The following is a 21531-nucleotide window of genomic DNA, read 5'->3' as shown; positions in this document are numbered from 1 at the left end:
AGAAAGCATCATCAAGAGACTAGACTACTTGCAAGACAGCACCTCAGGCAATGAACACAAAATATATAATTTTGAAAATACAGTTGACCATGGAGAGAAAATGTTAAGAAATCATGAACAGAACTTCCAAGAATTATGTGATAACATGAAAAGACCAAATTTAAGATTTATTGGGATAGATAAGGGCACAGAGATACAAATCAAAGAAATGCACAATCTTTTCAAGGAAATCATATCAGAAAATTTGCCAAAGCTAAAGAATGAAATGGAACCCCTTCTCAGACTATTCCCAAAAGACTTAAAAAAAAAAAAAAAGCATACTACAGGGATACAGCTACATCAATGTTCATAGCAGCACAATTCACAATAGCTAGACTGTGGAACCAACCTAGATGCCCTTCAATAGATGAATGGATAAAAAAAAAATGTGGCATTTAAACACAATGGAATATTACTCAGCACTAAAAAAATAACAAAATCATGGCATTTGGAGGGAAATGGATGGCATTAGAGCAGATTATGCCAAGTGAAGTTAGCCAATCCCTAAAAAATAAATGCCGAATGTCTTCTTTGATATGAGAGGGTGACTCAAAACAGAGCAGGGAGGAAGAGCATGAGAAGAAGAAAATTACCATTAAACTGGGACAAGAGGTGGGAGGGAATGGGAGAGAGAAGGGGAATTGCACGGAAGATGGAAGGAGACCCTCATTGTTATACAAAATTACATATAAGAGGATGTGAGGGGGAAGGGAAAAAAAGAGAGAGAGAAATGAGTTACAGTAGATAGGGTAGAGAGAGTTGATGGGAGGAGAAGGGAGGGGAGGGGGGTTAGGAAGGAGATAGGAAGGACAGCAGAATACAACAGACACTAGTATGGCAGTATGTATAATTGTGGCTGTATAACCAATGTGATCCTGCAATCTATACACTTGGGAAAAATAAGAATTCATGCCCCATTTGAATCAAATGTATGATATATGATATGTCAAGATCATTGTAATGTTTGAGCAACTAAAAATAAATAAATAAAAGAATGAAATGGAAAATAAAATCTAAGAAGCTTACAGGACCCCAAATGTGCAAAATTACAACAAACCCATATCAAGGCACATTATAATAAAAATGCCTAGCATATAGAATAAAGATAAAATTTTAAAGTCTTCGAGAGAAAAATATCAGATTATACATAGGGAGAAACCGATTCAGATCTCAGCTGATTTTTCAACCCAGATCCTCAAAGCTAGGAGGTCCTGGAATAACATATACCAAGTTCTGAAAGAAAATGAACACCAATCAAGAATCCTATATCCAGCAAAATTAAGCTTCAGACTTGAAGATGAAATAAAAACCTTCTATGATAAACAAAAATTAAAAGAATTCACAACCAGAAAGCTTGGACTTCCAGAATATTTAACAAAATATTCCACGAAGAAGAAATGAAAAAAAAAAAAAGTGAAAACCAGTGAAGGGAGAAATTACACTAAAGGAATAGTCAATCAAAGGAGAAACAATTCACATTAAAAACTAGAAATAAACCAAAATGACCCAGAATACAAATCATATCTCAATAATAACTTTGAACATTAATAGCCTAAACTCATCAATCAAAAGACAGAGACTGGCAGAGTGGATTAAAAAACAAGAGCCAACAATATACTGTTTCCAAGAAACTTACCTCATAGGCAAAGACATCCACAGACTGAAAGTGAAAGGATGGGAAAAAACGTATCACTCACACTGATCGGATTGTGTAAACAAGCAGGGGTTTCTATCCTCTAAAATAGACCAAGTTATGTAAGCTATATGATTGCAATTATACAATGTAATACTAACTTAATACATTTTTAGCATCTGTAGAGTTGTTTTAATCGCTTCCTTTCCATTGGAATTTTTTCTTGATTAGACTTGTTAGATTTTTATCAACTTCTAGCTGTATTATTTCTTTTCTATTTTACATATTTCTGTTCCTACTCTTTTTTCCTTCCTACTACCTAATCTGAAAATAACTTGTTAATCTAGCTTCTTTTTGATACAAATACTTTAAGTTATGAGTGTGTATGAGTACTATTCGTTCCAGAAATTGATATTTTAAGCTTTTATTATCACTTAGTTCAAAGCACTTTTTATTTACTTTTCTTGGGCTTTCTTATTTGTGAGATATTTATAAGTGTGATATTTAATTTTGAAGTAGTTGAGATGTGAAGGTGGAGTTCTATATATCTTAAAGTGACTGATTTCTAATAAATCATGCAGGAAACACAGTCTGCATAATTTCAAATTTTGAAAATTTCTTGAAAAGTTCATTTTATGACAGAATATAGTCTATCCCTATTAATTTTCTTCTTGTCATTTTTGTGTATAGTTCTCAATAAATAATAGGTCAAGGTGGCTGAAAATGTTAAGCCTTCTATATTATTACTCCTTCCAGCAAAGTGAGGGGGCTTAAAAAATCTCCAAATATGATTGTATTTGTTTTTCTAGTTTTATTAATTTATTCTTCATGTATTTTGGAGTTTTGTTATTAGGCACACATTTAGGATTATTATACTTTCTTGAAGAAGTTACCCTATTATGGTTATGAAATATTCTCCTATATCTCTGAAAATATTTTTTCTTGAAATTTATTTTATATTAATAGCTCTACTTCAGATTTCTCATGCTTATTTTCCCCTTCTTTTGTTTTTAACTTATTGGTGTATTGATATTTAAAGTGTGACATATAGAGAGAGCACATACTTATCGTTTGCTTTTTACATATGTTGTAAAAAGCAAATGATAACTATATACTTATACCTTTTAATTATAATATCTAGATAATTTATATTAAATTAATTATTGATATTATTGAAAAAAACAACACTTGATTTGAAAGCAAGTGAGAAACTGGGTAAACAATATGTTTGATGATGTAATATTTTGGAAAATGGGTTGAATAGTCCTGCTGTCAGGATCAGAGACAAGATCATTGGGATACTTTTGTTGCAATTGTTAATTCTCTCATTTATCATATGCTACACAGCAACAGATTTATTTTATTGTTTGTTAACATTTTTTATTTTGCAAATAAAAAATTATACATATATGCATGTGTGTGTGTGTGTGTGTGTGTGTGTGTGTGTGTGTGTGTGTGTATTACCATGGCAATCTCTTAGGTATCACATTATGGTTTTAATGTGAAATTCTCTAACAACAAATAATACTAGGTATTTTTTCATATGCTTATTTGCCATTTGATTATCCTCTTCAGTGAAACACCTGTTTATGTTTTTTATTAATTTTTAATTGCATTATTTGCTGATTGTTGAATTTTCCAATCTTTGTATATTTTGTAAACAAGTATGCATATTGCAAATGTTAAAAACAATAAATAATAGGGGCTGGGGTTGTAGCTCAGTGACAGAGTGCTTGCCTGGCACGTGTGGGGCACTGGGTTCGATCCTCAGCACCACCATAAAAATAAACAAAATAAAGGTATACTGTCCATCTACAACTACAAAAAATATTTAAATAATAATAATAATAATAATAATAAGGCCTAGGGCGGGGGCTCAGCGGTAGCGCACTTGCCTGGCACTTGTGAGGCACTGGGTTCGATTCTCAGCACCACCTATAAATAAATAAAGGTCTATCAACAATTAAAACAAAAACAATAATAATAATAATTAAAAGAGGGAGAAAAAAAAAAGGCTGGGGATGTGGCTCGGTGGCAAAGTGCCCCTGGATTCAATCCCCAGTGCAAAAAAATTAAAAAATAAAAATAAAGATATTAGATATATGTGATATAAATCAAAGAATAAATGGTTCACAAAGACTTGGGACTTAGTAAATCAGATTTAATGTATAAAAGGCATTGAATAAATATCTTTGCAGGGTGCAGTGGCACTCACCTATAATCCCAGTTATGGGGAGTCTGAAGCAGAAGGATTGCAAGTTGCTCAGCAACTAAGACCCTGTCTCAAAAAAAAAAACGGGCTGGGAATGTGGCTTAGTGAGAGCCCGTTTCAACCCCTAGTACAAAACAAAACAAACAAAAAAACAGCATTGAATACCTTAATTACACATAGTCCTGATAAGTTTCTGTGGGTTTTATGTGATTTTGGATAATTTGTTTTTCATGTAGGCGAAATTATCATAATTGTTTTTATGATACTTTACAATGCCACTATTAGTATGTGGAAAATTTTTAAAAATATTTTTTAGTTGTAGATGGACACAATACCTTTGATTTATGTATGTATGTATGTATGTATGTATGTAGTGCTGAGAATCGAACCCAGTGCCTCACACGAGGCAAGCACTCTACCAAGGAGCCACAATTCCAACTCCGTATACGGACAATTATTGTAAACCAGTTTTTTTAACTAATGAGACTTCCCCCCAGAAGAGTGCCATCTCTTTCAATTTCTCTTTCTTTTTCACTTGGGTTCTGCATGGAATTTTCCTCTCTGCTTCATCCTGATGGTGTAACACACGATTACGTGTTCCTTGTCTTGTTTTCCTCTGGGAGGTGTGGGTACTTCTATTTCCTTCTCCTTTTTCATCTTTTCTTTCATTATGGCCTCTTCAGAGTCCCTCTGATCTCTATGTTAATAGGAAAGCACCCAAAGACTGAAAGGAAGACAAAGAAGAAAAAAATCCTCTAAGCAGCTGGGAGCCCTTAGGTCTAACCATCTCTATGGAAACAGTTCCTCAGAGATCGATCTAGAAACAATTCTATAGAGATCAGAGAGGAGCAGTAAGCCAGTCTCCTCAAGCCTTATTTATAGGATTCGACTTGCAAATGGAATTAGTTGATAGACATTTATTTTTCTTTGAGAAAAACAGTAAAACAAGAAGCCCAATAAGATTTACATTTATCCCTATTTAAGGTATTTTTAGCTAAAAACTTCCTACTTGCTATAATAATAATAAAAAAAATACAAAAAAGAATATATGAACCAACTCCAAGCCCTTCCTAATCTTAACACTGGCAGAGTGCTCAATACAAAGAAAATATGGCCAAAATACCCCAAAGGAAACATTACCATTTGGTGGTGAAAAGTCATTTATGTCATTAGAATAATTTTAGGACTGTCACCCATGACCATACAAGGTATGTGGAAAGAATGCCAAATTCATTCAGGCAGTAAATAGATTATTTGAATTCAGGCAAGGAGTGAAAGGGTTTACAGAATTCCACCTACCAAGTCAGGTTGAAAGATGGAAAGAATAAAGTAGCAATGTAACTTGAACCCAAGGGAAGAACTCCATCTTTAGTGTGGGAGCTAGACAGCAATTATTTTTTAAAAGGGAGAACATACTCCAGGCCTGGTCTTCAATCTATAGTTCATAAAAAAAAAAAAAAAAAAAAAACAGGTGGGGGATCCCAGTACAGTAAAAAATAAAAATAAAAAAGAAGGGTACTGCAAAGTGTCAGTGATAACCAGGACAACCAAGTTTTAGGCCTGTTCAAAAGTCTCCAACAGATAACCTTGGAACTACTTCAGGTTTCCTGAGGTAAAGCCATTGTTCCTTAGGAAAAGTAACTTCAATTTGCCTAAAATTAGGTCTGTTCCATTAATGCACAGATGAGTTATTTGTAACCACGAATAATTTCGTTAGACCCTGGCCCTTGGAGTAAAACCTTTTTGGTTCCAATCTTAGCTTGGTCATTCAGCAGTTTTCACTTCTCTGGAACTAAGCACCTCATTGGTAGAATGACAATAATTTTCAGGGCTATAAAGACGATGAATTGCATATTACAACATCTTCGGGTTTTTTTTTTTTTTTTATCTTTTTAAAGAATGATAACACTATTCCTTCCCCTCTAAGGAATATTTGAGAAGGTGGACTAAAGAATGGGTGTAGGGGCCTGGCATGGATGGAGCTCACCTGTAATCCCAGGCTGAAGCAGGAGGATCACGAATTCAAAGCCAGCCTCAGCAATTTACCGACCCTAAACAATTCAGCAAGACCTTTTCTCTAAATAGAATTAAAAAAAAAAATGGTGGTGGTGGGGCTAAAAATATACAGTAAAAAGTATTTATTAGCTGTTAAGAACAATCTTAAAAAAAAAAATAGTGGTGCGGATGTGGCTCAGTGGTTAAGTGCCCATCGGTTAAAAAAAAAAAAAGAAAAAGAAAAATGGCAGTAGGGCACCATGACCTGGCCAATTCCTAATGCCCTGCACTAGTCGGGTTTTGTTTGTTTGTTTGTTTGGTACCTAAGATTGAATTCAAGGGAACTTAGCTACATCCCAGCCCTATTTTGTATTTTATTTAGAGACAGGGTCTCAATGAGTTGCTTAGTGCCTCGCTTTCGAGGTGGCTGGCTTTGAACTCGCGATCCTCCTAACAGCCCGCCAAGCTGCTGGGATTCAGGCCTGCGCTACCGCATGAAATAGATAATAATAAACCATAAAATAGAAGTTTCCATTACTTCAAGGTAACTGGCTTCCTGTCTCCTTATTACACACTAAAGTTCTCATAGGGGGGAAAAAATCCTTCATCTGTCTACACTCCGAACACCCCTACTATCCCTAAATGACTTCCCCAAGTCTGTAACACAAGATCCAAAATCTCTTGGCTGGACTTTCAAGGTTAGTTACATGCATATACTTATTTGCTTTCATCTCTTTACCGGAGTGCCTTTCACCTTTCCCATAGAATTTCACTTTTGTTTTGAAACTTTAAAAAACAAAAGGCCATAATGTATCATTGAGAATGTTGATGGCATGACAGCACAGTAAAAAGTATTTATTAGCTTTTAAGAACAATCTTCAAGAATGGAAAGCTCCATTTAGAAAACAATCCTATAGGGCTGGGGATGTGGCTCAAGTGGTAGCGCGCTCGCCTGGCATGCGTGCAGCCCGGGTTCGATCCTCAGCACCACATACCAACAAAGATGTTGTGTCTGCCGAGAACTAAAAAATAAATATTAAAAAAAAAAAGAAAAGAAAGAAAACAATCCCATAGCTCCTAAAACCAAACGAAGATCAGTAGAGGAATGATATCAAGAAGTGGGAGGTAGGGAGGGAGGGGGTAATCGCGTTCAAGTACGAATATGTAATAGCAAATGCATCAATATGTACAACTATAATGCACTGATTTAAAAAAAAAATGTGTGTGTGTGTGGGGGGGGGGGGTCCAAGTCCACAGCCACGAGCCGCTGATTGGTCAATTAGGTTTTAATAGAGAGAAAATAGGAAATCAATCAGAACCTACGCGGTTCTGATCAATGTGGGCCTGTGCTGCACACCTGAACAAGGCCCGCTAGGGGGCGGCTGGCACCTCCCGGGTGGTGGTGGTTAGGGGAAAAGAAACGTTAGCCCGAGAGCCGAAATCAGGCTTGGTATACACATTGGCAGCCGCAACACTTTCTTTTTTCTTTTAACCGCAGAATGCAAACATGGTGGATAAGGAAAGTGCTCCCAGTGTTTGGTGGATGAACCACGTGGCGCCCTTTTCTCGCTGGGTAAAGGCGGGGCCTTTACGGGATTTGTTCCCGGTGGAGCCTCGGGAGCAAGGGAGAACTTTTCCAATCCGCGACACCACGGTTCTTTCAAGGCTAATTGCAAGGGCTGCTTCTGCAACCTCCCATCCTATCGAAGAGCAAAAAGGTGGCTTCTGAGAATTTGATGGTTGTAGAGTAAACAAGAAAGGCGCAGAATACCGCCAGCCTTTCACTAACTGGATCAATCTCGGCTTTTCTCTCTCCCGGCCTCAGCCGATCAGCCCATCAGTACGCAAGCGCATTCCCCCGCGCTAAGGCGGAACCGCCTGGTCTCGCGAGAGCAAGGCGGCCCGTCTTCGTAGCCCTCGCTCCACCCCCTCCTCCTCGCTCGCTCTCTCCCATCCCCCCCAGCCAGTTGCTGTGCTGCGCAGCTTCCTTAGCGGTTGCAGCCGCCGAAGACGGTTGGAAAAACCGTTGTTAGGAGCGCTACGAGAGACGAACGACTTCTCCCTCCTCACGACCGAATCCCGCGTGCACCGGAGTCGGCGTTACTATCGCTCGACAGGGTATCTGAAGTAAAAGGGGGTAGGTTGGGCTGGTGGTGTCGAGAGCGGAGTCGGGAGAAGGACGAAAGAGACCGGGAGGGGGTGGGGTGGGGAAGTGTGGAGGTCGCCGCTCCGGGGCGGCCCCGCTGCGCTTCCCGGGCGATCTCCCACTTCAAGGAGGGCGGCCTGCCGAGGGGAGGACTTGTTCAAGTGGAATTCAGTGGACGACGCCGAGACCCGAAGTGAGGGCTTTCAGCATTTTCCCCCATTCTCTGCTGGCTTGGCCTCCGCCATTTTGGGTACGGTGGCGCGGACACCTAGGCTTCCCGCCCTTCCCCGCTTTTTCTACTTTTTGTTCCCCATCTTCGGAAAACTGATTTAGAAGGCGGGGGTGTGGGGGTGGCCTAGCTCCCTGGAAGGGATGAGGGGGGGCAGTGAAGCGAGCAGGGTAAGGCCGGGCAGTTGGGTGCGGGGAGGATCGGGCTGCCGGGCGCGCTCCCGATGGAAATGGCGCCGGATGGGCCTGGCCTCCCACCGCGGCCTCCTTCCTCTGCAGTCTCGGCAGGGTTACCTGGGCTGGCGGGACTGCGAGTGACTTCTGACGCAGATTCCCAAGATGAGAGAGGCTGGAGCTGGGGGAGGAAAGCCAATGGCGACGAAGGCGCTCAACTCCCAAATCCAGGACAAAGGAGGCGGACGGCCTCCTTTGTAATTCCGCCGCCCGGTGGCGAAGGTTTTTAAGCCTGGCTTGGCTGCCGGACGGGAGGGGGAAGTACTCTCCCTAGTTCTCCGGTCTCTAGGGCCGCTAGATAACGAAAGTCTCCGGGGAGGAATAAAGGACGCTTAGCCGGCCCTTATATTCCAGGTTTGGAACTTCGAAAAGAGTACGTACTCATTTTCCAAAGGATTTTTTTTTTCTCACACTTAAACGTTTATAAAGACTTTGAGTAATTTTATAAGCAGAAAAGTGGGTGACTTATCAAATAGGACTGTGAAACGGGCATATATTTTAATAAGTCGTGTGGGCCCGGTGAACTACATGGTACCTCTTTTTAAATTCGTGGGTGGAGGTGGGTTGTTTAGCAATGGTTCTGTATAGTTTGTCACGTTCGAGTTAGAATTTGTTTTTTAAGAAGGGGTTCTACTTTTTGGGAAACAGCTGTTAAAACGCAATCAGTGATTGGCAAAAATGTATGTATGCTTCTGTAGAGAATTGACTCAATATTATTAAGTCTGCACGAGTTGTGATTTTTTTTTCTTTTCTTAGCATTAAGGCTGTGGAAGTCAAATACTTTATAAATATAGTTTATTTTCTTTTCGTAGCTAAGCATATTTTTTCTTTAGTGCTAGAGTATACTGATATTTTGAACTAGGAAATAAGCCTATTAGACAATTGTAAGCTTAGTCACATGGTGGTGGAGTGGGGTGATTTTATTGTTTTGTTTTTATTTGATGGTTGGTTTTGGTCTTTAGAGGAGTGTCATTGAAGACAGTACAGAAGAGAAAGGCAAGGCCTGAGAATGAGTTTCCAGTAATACATATAAAACTATATAAATGAGTCTGTTAACTATACTTTCCAACTTTAAAAACAAAAACCCTGCCTGTTGTTGATGTTCTTTGATGCTTTCTGAAGATCATCAAAGAAAGTTTACAGAAATCTTACCTTGAAACGGATTTTTAATGGACTGAAAAACAGCTCAGACTTTCATGTAATGTATATGACATAACCAACAGCTTTCCTTATTGAATTAGACTAGACTTTTTTCTGCCCTCTTTTTCATCTGCATCATAATCTGGAAATCCATCTAATTGCCTTTGCTAAGTAACAGTGTTATCTTTTGATGAACTTGTTTTGATAATTGACTGATGCATCAAATCCTTTACATATACTTCAGAAGACAGTGTGCCTCCATGTTGAGATTTTTATATTTCAGTTGTTTGATTATGCTTCTTAACACCTTTGGGATATAATTCACATTCCACCAGCTGCCCATTTGAAGTGTATTTTCACTGGGTTTTAGTATATAAGCAGTTGTAATACTACCACTGTAATCTAATTTTAGAATATTCTATCATTCCAAAAAAGACACATATTAGCATTCATTCCATATACTAGACACCTGCCCTCCTTTCAAGACTCAGGACAACTACAAAACTTATGTAGTAGATTTTTATATTCTGGACAAGCATGTAAGTGGAATATAAAATATGGTTATCAGTGACTTTTGCTTAGGTTAGGAAATTTTAAAGTTTTTGTATAAAACCAAATAAAGTTAACCTCATTTCAACTGGCATTTTAAATTGGTGCTAACACTTGAGTGTTTTGTTTTGTTTTTTCTTTTTTGAGATAAAATCTCTCTACATTGCCCAGAACTCCTGGGCTGAAGCCATCCTCCTGCCTCAGCCTCCCAAGTAGCTGGGTCTATTCACATCCTACTATGCCTGGCTAACATTTGGAATTCATAAAGTAGAGAAGTGATTAGCTATGGCCTTACAAAGAAAGATTGAGGTGGATTATCTGAATCATTAGTAAACTGTTTAGTTTTTGACAGCATTATTAAGGTATTTATTCAGAGCCTTTTGTATGCCTTTAGAATTTTTTCTTGTTTGTAAGTAGAATTCTAGACTTCAGTTGTGAAGGGGTACTGGAACAAGGCTCTGAAGGCATATTAGAGTGAGGCTGTCTTTGTATATACTCTTTTATACTCAGATGGAAAGTTACTCTGTAAAGTAGTTAATGTTCCAAATCTGGTAAATTTTTGCCCCAATTAAAAATTATTTAAAAATTTAATATTTTTAATAAGTACTTCATCTCTTGGTTTCACATGAATTATCTTGGAAAATCCTGATCCAAAAAATAAAAATTAGTTTGTTTGCTAGTATTTTCTTGTGAAATACTAAGTGAATCTCCACCTTTCTCTGTTTCTGAAATACAAATCTTTTGTGATAAATGTTTTTACATTGAAAAGAAAGTGCTGAGGGCTGAAAAAAACACTGTACTAAGATCTTTCCATGCTAAATTAGATTGACTGGACAAAGTTCTTAAAATTTTTCATGAGAAAGTACATGATATTAGATCCTTTCTACTTTTCCCCCATCTTGGATCTTAAACTTTTTATTTCTTAGGTTGGTTCTGCTTATTATTTGGTTCTGGGGATTGAACTCGGGGCCCTGTGCATGCTAGACTAGTGTTCTATCACTGCCTCAACCCCACCCCACCCCACACACCTCAGGTTGGTGTTTTTAAGAAAATCATGGAGATCTTCACATCTAACTCCCCACCCCCTGCAAACATACAGGGTTATTCGGGGACAGCATTAAACTTCATAAAGCCTTTGTTAACCTTGGGAAAGACTTGACAGTTTTTTTTTCTTTTTTCTTTTCAAGATTCAGAATAGTTTTCTGTCCTTTGAGGTTTGTTTGTGGTCTGTCTAGTTGGTATACTGAGGTCTTAAAATCCACCAATCATTGCCACCAGTGAATGCTTGCTAAGAAATAGACCAAGCATTTTACATGATTCTTGTAACAGTTGAAGCTACTGATGCTGTATTTCACGGTTGAATGGGCTCAGAAATTTAAGTAGTTTAACCAATGTCCAAACCCAGGATTTGGATTCTTTTATAAATTCATTTTGGTTATTTATGTGCTTAAGAATTAGTTGTAAGGTCAGTTTTTAAAATGTGTGGTATCTTTATTTTGGTTCTCTCTAGAGTGGCACTAGGCCTTTAGCCTAAACAAAGTGGGCTGGGGGAATAGTTCAGTGGGGCTCTGGAGGTTCGATCCCATCATTTAAGAAGAAAAGTGACGAAGATTTATATGTAGAGATTAATAACCACTTTTGAGGATTAGTGCATTCACTTACTTTTTTTGTTGAGCTAATGGGGATTGAATCTTGGGGACAGTGGCCCAGTGATCTGTATCCCCAATCGCCCTGTCCCCCCATTGGCAGGGTCTTGTTCAGTTGCCTAAGCTGGCCTAGAACTTGCCTTCCTCCCTCCCAAGTGGCTACGTTGACTTTTTTTATTTACCGCATTAATAATAGGAAAAAGAAATTTATCCCTTTGTAGATGTATTGATAGTTATACTGATAATTAAACCATATGAGATTAAACATTAGTGAATGCTGTTGGTGTAAAATAAAAAGCATAAAGGAATCAAGTGAACAAATTGTTTTGTTTACAGGGGAGGAGGTGGTGAGGGAAAGGTTTGAAATATTCAGGTGAGTAGGATTCCTACAGCTGCCTAGTGAAATTTGTAAGGTCTGGTAAGTTTCTGCAGCTGGAGGACTTCTGCATTAACCTTGAAAATGTTCTGGAATTTTTAAAGGAAGGTTGTTTGCCTCTGGGAAGGGAACTGGGTACTGGTTCATTTTGGAGGGGTAGGGGGATTTCTCACTGTGCTTTTTTCTATACTTCCTTAATGTGAATATATTTAAAAATTCATGTTTAAGTCTGAATTGATTATAAATTTAAGGCAGTGAGTATATGGGTTATATGCTATCTTTAGTGACTTCCCAAATAGGTGGCTTCAAAAACACGGGTACTGTTTAGAGGCATTTGTTTTGAGTAGCCTCTTACATCAGGTTTAAAACTCAGTCTAATTGTTACTTAAATATTCTTTTAAACTTATCCCCTTAAACAGTTTGATGTGTTCAAAATTAGTAGTTAATCTAAAAAGCTTGAGCTAAAGTTTTTTCCAGCATGAAGTGTTTATTGTATTTTTTTATTTGGACCTCACTATGAATGGATAGTAATACTATATACAATATCCAAGTACTAAAGAAAATTTCTTCCGGTGAATAATAAAATTTGAAAAGTGAAAATGTGAGAGAGAAAAATGGCTAGAGTTGGCATTAAGATAACACAATCAAGAAAGTTTTGAAGATTCTGGTAATAGAATTATGCAGGGTGTTTTTTATTTTTGCTTCTTATTTAAGCAGTGTGTGATAATTGGTTGATTCTAAGAAGTTCAGAACTTTTTGGTTGGAGGGGTCAGATTTCATTGCCTAAACCCTACCCCACAATAAAAAGTGATGTTACATTTCCTGTTGTGATACCCCTGAGAGGTGTTTCTTCAGTACCTCTTGACAAGAGTATATTTTGATTTACTGCTTTATGTGCTTGTTTATTTTTTATAGCATTTAAATCAAACGGTATTGAGATGGATTGGGTTATGAAACATAATGGTCCAAATGACGCTAGTGATGGGACAGTACGACTACGTGGACTGCCATTTGGTTGCAGCAAAGAGGAAATAGTTCAGTTCTTTCAAGGTACCTCTAGTATTAGTCAAAGTTTAGTAGTATTTTAATTTTATATTTTTATTATGTTATTCAGTTTTTAATTTGTAAAACATTTGATTTTGGAACTTTATTTAAAGTTTGATTATGGTATATCGTAAAATATGAAATGTGCTCCAGTTAATAGTCAATACAGAACGTATAGAATATGTAAAAACTAATTGCTGTGCAGTGCAGTTAATTGAGAATAATTTTGTGTGATGAAAGAACCATGAATTAGCATATGGAGCATAAATTTTGTACCTTTTTTCATGTAATATAGGTGGGGTTTTAGAGTATATAATTTAAAAAGACAGTGGTCACAAAATTTTATTTATTCCAATATTTGAAAAAATATTCCATTTGTATTATGGGGTGATGGGGAACTAAGCTTTTTTGTTTTGTTTTGTTTTGTTTAGACTTGTTTTAAATATTTGATTCAGATGGGAATGTTTCAGCCTTTAACACTGTTCCCCTTGATGGGGTTATTTGTCCTTGGGTTAAAGGGTTGGAAATCGTGCCAAATGGGATAACATTGACGATGGACTACCAGGGGAGAAGCACAGGGGAGGCCTTCGTGCAGTTTGCTTCAAAGGAGATAGCAGAAAATGCTCTGGGGAAACACAAGGAAAGAATAGGGCACAGGTGGGGATGGAGAGTTTGGGATGGTGTTAAATTTTTATTTTTGGGGGTTGTGGGTCACTATTGCTTAAATGGGGGGGTAACCATAACATTTTCTGGGGTAGTTTTAAAAGAATTGATAATTACCTAAATTTAACTTGGAAACTACAGATTTGGGTGGGGAATTATTCTAATAGTTTGTTTAAATTAAAATTAGATTGTTTCCATTTCTCTGTAGGATGTTGTTGATGAATGCTTTTGTATAATCACCTATTTTTCTTAAACACCTATCATGTACTAAAGGAAACAAACTAAAAATATATTCATATTTTATGAATTGCTTTCAAATGACTCATTTGTCTATGTAAAACTTAAATATTATTTAAGTTTGTAGGTGTAAAAACTGTTAACTTATGATGGTGTATTTAGGCAATTTAAATTGGGTTATATATCTAGATGTAGAAAACTTGCTGCATTTTGCCCAATATCTAATTTACTCTAATACATTTATGCTGAAACCTGTACCTTAAAAACATTTTTAAATAGGTATATTGAGATCTTCAGAAGTAGCAGGAGTGAAATCAAAGGATTTTATGACCCACCAAGAAGATTGCTGGGACAGCGACCGGGACCATATGATAGACCAATAGGAGGAAGAGGTGGTTATTATGGAGCTGGGCGTGGAAGTATGTATGACAGAATGCGACGAGGAGGTGATGGATATGATGGTGGTATGTGTATCTAATGAACAAAGGTTCTGTTGTCATTTTCTTAATGTTCCTGACACTTTGTCAAGAAATATAGAAATGGCGGTAATTTCAGTACCTACTAGGTTTTAAAACCTGTTCATGAAAGTACGTATTCCCATGGTCAGATCTGGGATTTGATTGGTGCACATATTAGCACCTAGAAAAATTGCATAGAAGTTAAAATGAAGATGATTGGTATGTTTTCTTCTGGGTATCAGGATGTAATTTAATTTACATGTCTGAATTTATCTTTTTGAGGTTTTAAGCTTATATTGTTAACTGCCTTTTTTATACGCACTAACTCGGCTTGCAGACTCATAATGATCAAGAAGTTAAATAGACTGCTTACTACAAGATGTGATTTATAAATTCGATATATTTATCTCTGATATTCATGTAATTTCTCCTTAAATTACACAGGCTATGGAGGTTTTGATGACTATGGTGGCTATAATAATTATGGCTATGGAAATGATGGCTTTGATGACAGAATGAGAGATGGAAGAGGTAAAATAGTATTTTCATTTAGGAGTAAACTTTTTAGTATTTGTAAGCTTCCTGTGGTAACATCAGTGACTCATATGAAAGAAATTAATCAGGTATATTTCAGTGCTTTCCTTTATGGGCTTTATACCTTTTGTATAGTGTGTGTGTGTGTGTGTGTGTGTGTGTGTGTGTATATATATATATATATATATATACACTTTCCTACATGTATCCATAATGGTTTATAATGTTGACAAAATTATTTTCTAGGTATGGGAGGTCATGGCTATGGTGGAGCTGGTGATGCAAGTTCAGGTTTTCATGGTGGTCATTTTGTACATATGAGAGGGTTGCCTTTTCGTGCAACTGAAAATGATATTGCTAATGTGAGTAATTTTGGTGATCATTTGTGGTTTTATACTTGGTATCTTAATTTTAAAGCACTCTTTTTTTCCCTTTATCTTTATTAATGACAATATCAAGATTGGTGCTGGGAATGTAGCTCAGTAGTATTCTGTTAGTGAATTATCATAAGGCCCTGGGTTCATTCCCTCACATCTGTCCCATATTCAGTGGTTGATAGATATTCTGTCAAATTTTTTGGTGACCTCAGTGGGATCCAAATCCAGTTAATAGTGAAAAACTGATTGATATAGACTTGTGAATAGATAATTTCTTTTGTTGGGTCATATTTTGAAAGAGCAAATATGTAAAGTTGTAGTGGCTTGATTTGGCTTTCTAGGGTAGATAAATCCTGCTGCTGTCACTGATTTGAAATTTGTTGGTTTCAGATTGGTTAGAGGATAAGCAAACTGCACCCATGGGCAAAATCTAGTCACTTCCACCCATTCATTAACCCATAGAGTTGTAATATGACAGACCTAATGGTCTTCAAAGCCCGATATACTTGATCTGGTTAGTAAAGCAAAAGTTCGCTCTAGATCTTACTGGGAACCAATTGGCCTAAGTTCTAAGTACCTTTAAAGATAAGTTTAATATAAACTTGGGATTAGTACTAAATGGTACATTTTAGGGATATTCATGTATTATTGGCAGGTTTATCAAATCCATTGTTCTGAATCATGGTGTATGCTGTTTTCTCTGTAAATATTTTGTACTTCTCACATGAACTGTTATATTTCACCAATTTTGAAATCTTTGGGGGGGGGGTTTTGGATTTTCTCTTTGTTTTTATTTGGTGGTGGTGGGATTAAACCCAGGGCCTTACATACACTTAGGTAAGCACTATACCAGTGTACTGACATCTACAGCCCTTGAAATGATTTCTTGAGAGTAAAGGGAGTAGTTTAGTTGACTTTGTTCTACTCGATAGTACAGTGTGAGGTTTTAAAAAAATACCTGTTTGGGCTTTGGTCTTGATTGCACTTTTTTTTTTTTTTTCCAAATAAGAATGTAGTCATATTCATGGTCGTAGACCTTCTGGTTGATTGAGCAGTTGAAGGGTTTATTTCAGTGGATGAGGAAAAAGTTAAGCTGTTGGTAATTTATTTTTGATAATTGGAATTTTAAAATAAATGTTTTCTTTGATTTAGTTCTTCTCGCCACTAAATCCAATTCGAGTTCATATTGATATTGGAGCTGATGGCAGAGCAACAGGAGAAGCAGATGTAGAGTTTGTGACACATGAAGATGCAGTAGCTGCCATGTCTAAAGATAAAAATAACATGCGTAAGTGGTGTCCTCGGCATGCTATTTTGTTTCCTAGATGTGCACTGGTTTATAAAAGTCTTATTTATTGAAATAAGTATAAGAAGTATTAGGCTCTGTAGATGGCTCTTGGTACAGTCAAAGTATTCAGTCCGTAATAAAGCTTATACTTTAATGGCTTCCTTAGGTGATTTACCGAAGCATTGATACATATTTTAATTGACTTGCTAAAGCTTTTATTAAAAAATTTGATCCATCATTCCTCTCATATTACTCTTAACCTTTTTTCTTAAAGAACATCGGTACATTGAACTCTTCTTGAATTCTACCCCTGGAGGTGGCTCTGGAATGGGAGGTTCTGGAATGGGAGGCTACGGCAGAGATGGAATGGGTATGTGAAGTTTTAAAGATAAGCACTATTGGCTTGTTGGCAATTGATCTCAAACTTACTTTTTTTTTTTTTTCTTTTTAAAGATAATCAGGGAGGATATGGATCTGTTGGAAGAATGGGAATGGGGAACAATTATAGTGGAGGATATGGTACTCCTGATGGCTTGGGTGGTTATGGTAAGTTTTTCTACTTGGTTTGTGTTAATCCCCAATTGAAATGCCCATAAAAAAGTGCAGATATTAGTTTTAATATCTGATGCACAGATTTCTTCTGATAAATGATTCTTAATGTTTTTCTCTTAAGGCCGTGGTGGTGGAGGCAGTGGAGGTTACTATGGGCAAGGTGGCATGAGTGGAGGTGGATGGCGTGGGATGTACTGAAAACATAATCACCAACATACAAGTCCTAACAGCATCTGGTCTACTAGACTTTCTTACAGATCTAATTTCTTTTGTATTTTAAGAACTTTATAATGACTGAAGGAATGTGTTTTCAAAATATTATTTGGTAAAGCCACAGATTGTGATGGGAAAATCTGTTTTCTGTAGGTTTTATTTGTTGCATACTTTGACTTAAAAAATAAATTTTTATATTCAAACCACTGATGTTGATACTTTTTATATATACTAGTTACTCCTAAAGATGTGCTGCCTTCATAAGATTTGGGTTGATGTATTTTACTGGTAGCGCTACAAACAGTAGTATAGTGTAGTATTAGAGAATAATGGTTCACTTTGGTATAAACTGCAATTCTTTATAAGCAGACATCTGAAATAAGAGCTTGAATAATTTTTTCTTTAATTTCTCCTGAATAGCACTGTAAATATAAAGCCTAAAGAAGAGTTTAGGTGGCTTCAGGAATATAAATTCAGCTAATTCTATATTATTCTTTTTCAGATGTCATTTATCAGGCATAGCTCTGAAATGTTGATGATTTAAGAGGTATCTGGATTTCTGAGTATTCCTAATTGTGTTACCTAGGTATGGGAGTGTTGGAAATTTGAATTCTAGCCCTAGATTTTAGAATACATTTCCCTCAGCACTTGACTGAAGTACCAAAAATGTTTCCAAAAGGTGAGAGTCATAACTTATTTCAGGATGTTTAGAGTAGGTAGGATTCTCAATGACATGAGAATTCAGTGTGTAAGTAAATAGGCATTTACTATGAATCATAATTCTCACAGATGTATTTTCAGTTTCTTATCCAATCGAGCATATGGGTTTTAAATAAGTGTTTAAATGACTACATTTTAAAAATGTAAGACACAAATCCATGTCATAGTCAAAAACAATACTGCAGTTGGATTTTGTATCTGATGTCAGTTTGGAGTTTTAGTTAAAAATATGTAGCAAGGAAAAGGTGCTTTTTAATTTCATCACTTTGATCAATATGGCTTTTTTTTTCCTCAAATTGGCTTAATGGATCAAAATGAAACCTGTCAATGTGAATTCAGTTACTGAACTTGTTATTTGCTTTTGCTAGAATGTTATTAATGTAATAAATGTCAATGTGGGAGATAATCATGTGGCGTTTGTCCTAGAATGCTTTGTGTTGGTTACTAATTACAACCCATATTGGTAGAAAGCACTGCATATAATATCTAGACTGATTAAAATTTAAAGTGACTCCAAAGGAGAAGGGTTTTTGGTGTAGAAAAGGAAGTGTTGTGGCATGTATATTTGGAACTTTTTGACCTTTGGCAATGATTCAACTTTTTTATCTTTTTTTGTATCAAGGATTGGAGACTCTGTGCATATAAACATGTACTGTACCACTGGTCTTTACTCCCAGCTATACCCCCAGTCATTAGTGCCTATGCCCAGCTTACTTTAATTAGCTACTTAAATATTAAGGCTCAAACCTATTTTTTAAAAGCCATGTACTTTATTTTCCTAGAACTGTGTTCTTAAAATCTTTAAGCAGTGACAGTATAAAGTTAGAAACGAAAACTGCGTTTATAAAGCAGGCTAATTGTTCCAATCTTTATTTGATTTATAAAATTCACATTTTATTTTTAAAACATTACATTTTTATTTTTAAAATATTACAGGTTAGAAGAATTACAATCGCAATTCCTTGGCACCATGATCGCATCATTGTGGTAGTACTGGCTAGGTAAGGGAATGGTATACGAAATCTATTTTGAAAACAAAAGTGCAGCAGGTTCATGATCAAAATAAGAATTGTGAAAGTTTTGTAATGGAACACAAAAATCTAAAGTGTAAATGGTTTTAAAGTAAGCCAAAACTAAATGAACAAGTTATATTATTGTCATTAAAGCTGCTTCCCCCCCAAAAAAAGCCCAAATTAATAGTAAAATGAGTTTTGAATGTTGAAATTTTAAAGGGTGACTAAAAATCCTGGTTTATTTATCGAATGGAAACTGCCTTGGAATTTAAGCAACTTAAATTACATTTTAAAAAATTCGTTCCAAGTACATATTTTTTTAAAACCTGTTTGAAAACTTGCTTACTTGTTTTCAGCAGTCATAAAAATGTTAATCTATCCCATCAGTACAAAATGTTTCAAGAATATAATCCTATCTCAAGTACATTTCTGTCAGTATTCAAGAAAGACCATTTAAACTGGGTGTGGTAGCACACACTTATAATCCCAGCAGCTCAGAAGGCTGAGGCAGGAGGATCACAAGTTCGAGGCCAGCCTCAGCAACTTGGTGAGACCCTGTCTCAAAAAATAAAAAGGACTGGGGATGTAGCTCAGTGGAAGAAAGCCCCTGGGTTCAGTCCAAGTACCACATACATACACACACACACAGACTAACTAACCAACCTCAAAAACTGACTGGAATTTATGGGTTCTGGAAAAAATAATCTTCAAATAAAACATTGGTTTCTTTTGGGTAGCGGGTACCAGGGATTGAACTTAGAGGCATTTAACCACTGAGCCACATCCCCAACCCAATTTTGTATTTTATTAGAGACAGGGTCTCACTGAACTGCTTAGCTCCTCACCTTTGCTGAGGCTGGTTTTAAACTCAAGATCCTCCTGTCTCAGCCTCCCAAGCTGCTGGGATTAGAGACATGTGCCACCACGCCCAGCTAAAACATTGGTTCCTTTCTTTGGCAATTTAGTTAAATTTTAAAGGAGATGGTCACATGGAAAAGAGCCTACAGATAAAAGTACTTGGGGGTCAGGAAGGCATTTGATCATTCAGTGTAATGGTTTTAGGAATGTAAAGTTTCTGTAGTTTTTGAAAGGCTTACAAAGTGCATGGCTGAAAATTAGATTAATAAAAAGGAAATAGTGTCAGTAGGAGTTTGTTTTCTTATACACGGGCAACTTCATATTAAATTCTTGGTATAAACAATATAACTTAGTGTTAAGGTTGATTGTGTCTGCATGAACTCTCAATTCTGTGTCATCAGTGGTAAAGTTTAAACATGTAATTCCATATTAATACACATTTTCCCCCCATGGTGCAGGTTTATGTTTTCATGTTTGGGGGAAAGGGGTAACCACACCCAAGAACATCTGCAAATAACTTAAGAGGAAGTTCCTTTCAAGATTAGAAGTAAATTGTAAATACCATATCACTCCAAAAAAGTATCAACAAGCACAATGGTTGTTTAGAAAAGATGGAAAGACAATCTTGTAGGATAAAATACCTTTTCTACTGCAAAGAGGGGGAAAAGGGAGGGAAAATACAGGTGAATATGGAATTCTACCAAAATAATAATTCTGTTAAGAGAATTAATACTTCTAAAAAGTTTGTGCATTTCCAGTCTCTTTCTCTGAGAGTAGGGAAGCTTTAAAGTGCATTAAGAGAATTACAGGCACCATCAAATACCAACTTGACAGAATTCAAGAAGAAAACAATCTGAAGCCTTATTTTTTAAGAAGGCCTTTTTACAAGATAAGGCAAATGTGTTTGAGCTGTTATATCTGGCCTTTAAATGAAGTGAAGGGTTCCATGATTATTCCATGTAATAATTAAAGTTATTTTAAAACATGCTGTTGAGAATTAACAATGAGTAAATACCAAATGATACAACTTAATAATTCCCATGAGTAAAATATGTAAAAGATAAACTGGTACCAATACTGACTAAAGGCTGCTTATGTTTGGATACCTTGTATGCATTCATTGCAGAAACTTTCATAGGTAAGGATTAGTTCTACAATCTTATGGCAAGTTAGATGAGCATCTCTGAATGAGCAATGCATGACAGGAATCACAGACTCTTACTGGCTTTGGTGAAGAAGGCAAAGGCAGTTCGTTGTCAGAACAGGCATTACAGAAAATCTCTCCACAGTTTCTACAATGGTGCTATTAAATTAAAAATCAGAGAAAAAAATGATGAATAAAAGAGAAGCCATTTTTGCACCCAGAGTTTTGGATT

The 21531-nt window shown here is 36.5% G+C and overlaps 3 protein-coding genes across 12 annotated transcripts in view; 1 reads left to right on the top strand and 2 right to left on the bottom strand.

Moving 5' to 3' along the window:
- The window catches only part of Pbld (phenazine biosynthesis like protein domain containing), a 53999-nt gene extending 45312 nt beyond the window's left edge, over window positions 1-8687 (bottom strand). For all 4 annotated transcript variants that reach the window (XM_078041303.1, XM_078041304.1, XM_078041298.1 and 1 more), the window contains exon 1: window positions 8548-8687. The gene's annotated coding sequence lies outside the window, so the exon portion shown is untranslated. The remainder of the gene's footprint in view (window positions 1-8547) is intronic.
- Window positions 7813-17770, top strand: Hnrnph3 (heterogeneous nuclear ribonucleoprotein H3). 5 transcript variants are annotated; one of them, XM_005325972.4, is made up of 10 exons: window positions 7813-7997; window positions 13114-13248; window positions 13761-13899; window positions 14422-14606; window positions 15045-15131; window positions 15381-15496; window positions 16664-16799; window positions 17074-17169; window positions 17253-17345; window positions 17473-17770. In XM_005325972.4, the coding sequence occupies exons 2-10, from the start codon at window positions 13137-13139 to the stop codon at window positions 17547-17549; spliced, it is 1041 nt and encodes a 346-aa protein (XP_005326029.1). In that variant the 5' UTR covers window positions 7813-7997; window positions 13114-13136; the 3' UTR covers window positions 17550-17770. The 5 variants fall into 5 exon arrangements, with proteins under 5 accessions (XP_005326029.1, XP_013214337.1, XP_013214336.1 ...); XM_013358883.4 differs by having other exon boundaries at window positions 7813-8016; window positions 14422-14534; XM_013358882.4 differs by having other exon boundaries at window positions 7813-8016; window positions 14422-14561.
- A 1368-nt stretch (window positions 17771-19138) lies between these two features.
- Window positions 19139-21531, bottom strand: part of Rufy2 (RUN and FYVE domain containing 2) — a 42325-nt gene continuing 39932 nt past the window's right edge. For all 3 annotated transcript variants that reach the window (XM_078041281.1, XM_021726785.3, XM_005325971.5), the window contains exon 18: window positions 19139-21458. In XM_078041281.1, the coding sequence (XP_077897407.1) occupies window positions 21315-21458 (144 nt within the window). In that variant the 3' untranslated portion in view covers window positions 19139-21314. The remainder of the gene's footprint in view (window positions 21459-21531) is intronic.

Source organism: Ictidomys tridecemlineatus, chromosome 1, assembly GCF_052094955.1.
Source record: "Ictidomys tridecemlineatus isolate mIctTri1 chromosome 1, mIctTri1.hap1, whole genome shotgun sequence".
Taxonomy (NCBI): domain Eukaryota; kingdom Metazoa; phylum Chordata; class Mammalia; order Rodentia; family Sciuridae; genus Ictidomys; species Ictidomys tridecemlineatus.
The sequence above is the reverse complement of the archived record's forward strand: the minus strand, read 5'-3'. Positions and strand labels throughout refer to the sequence as shown.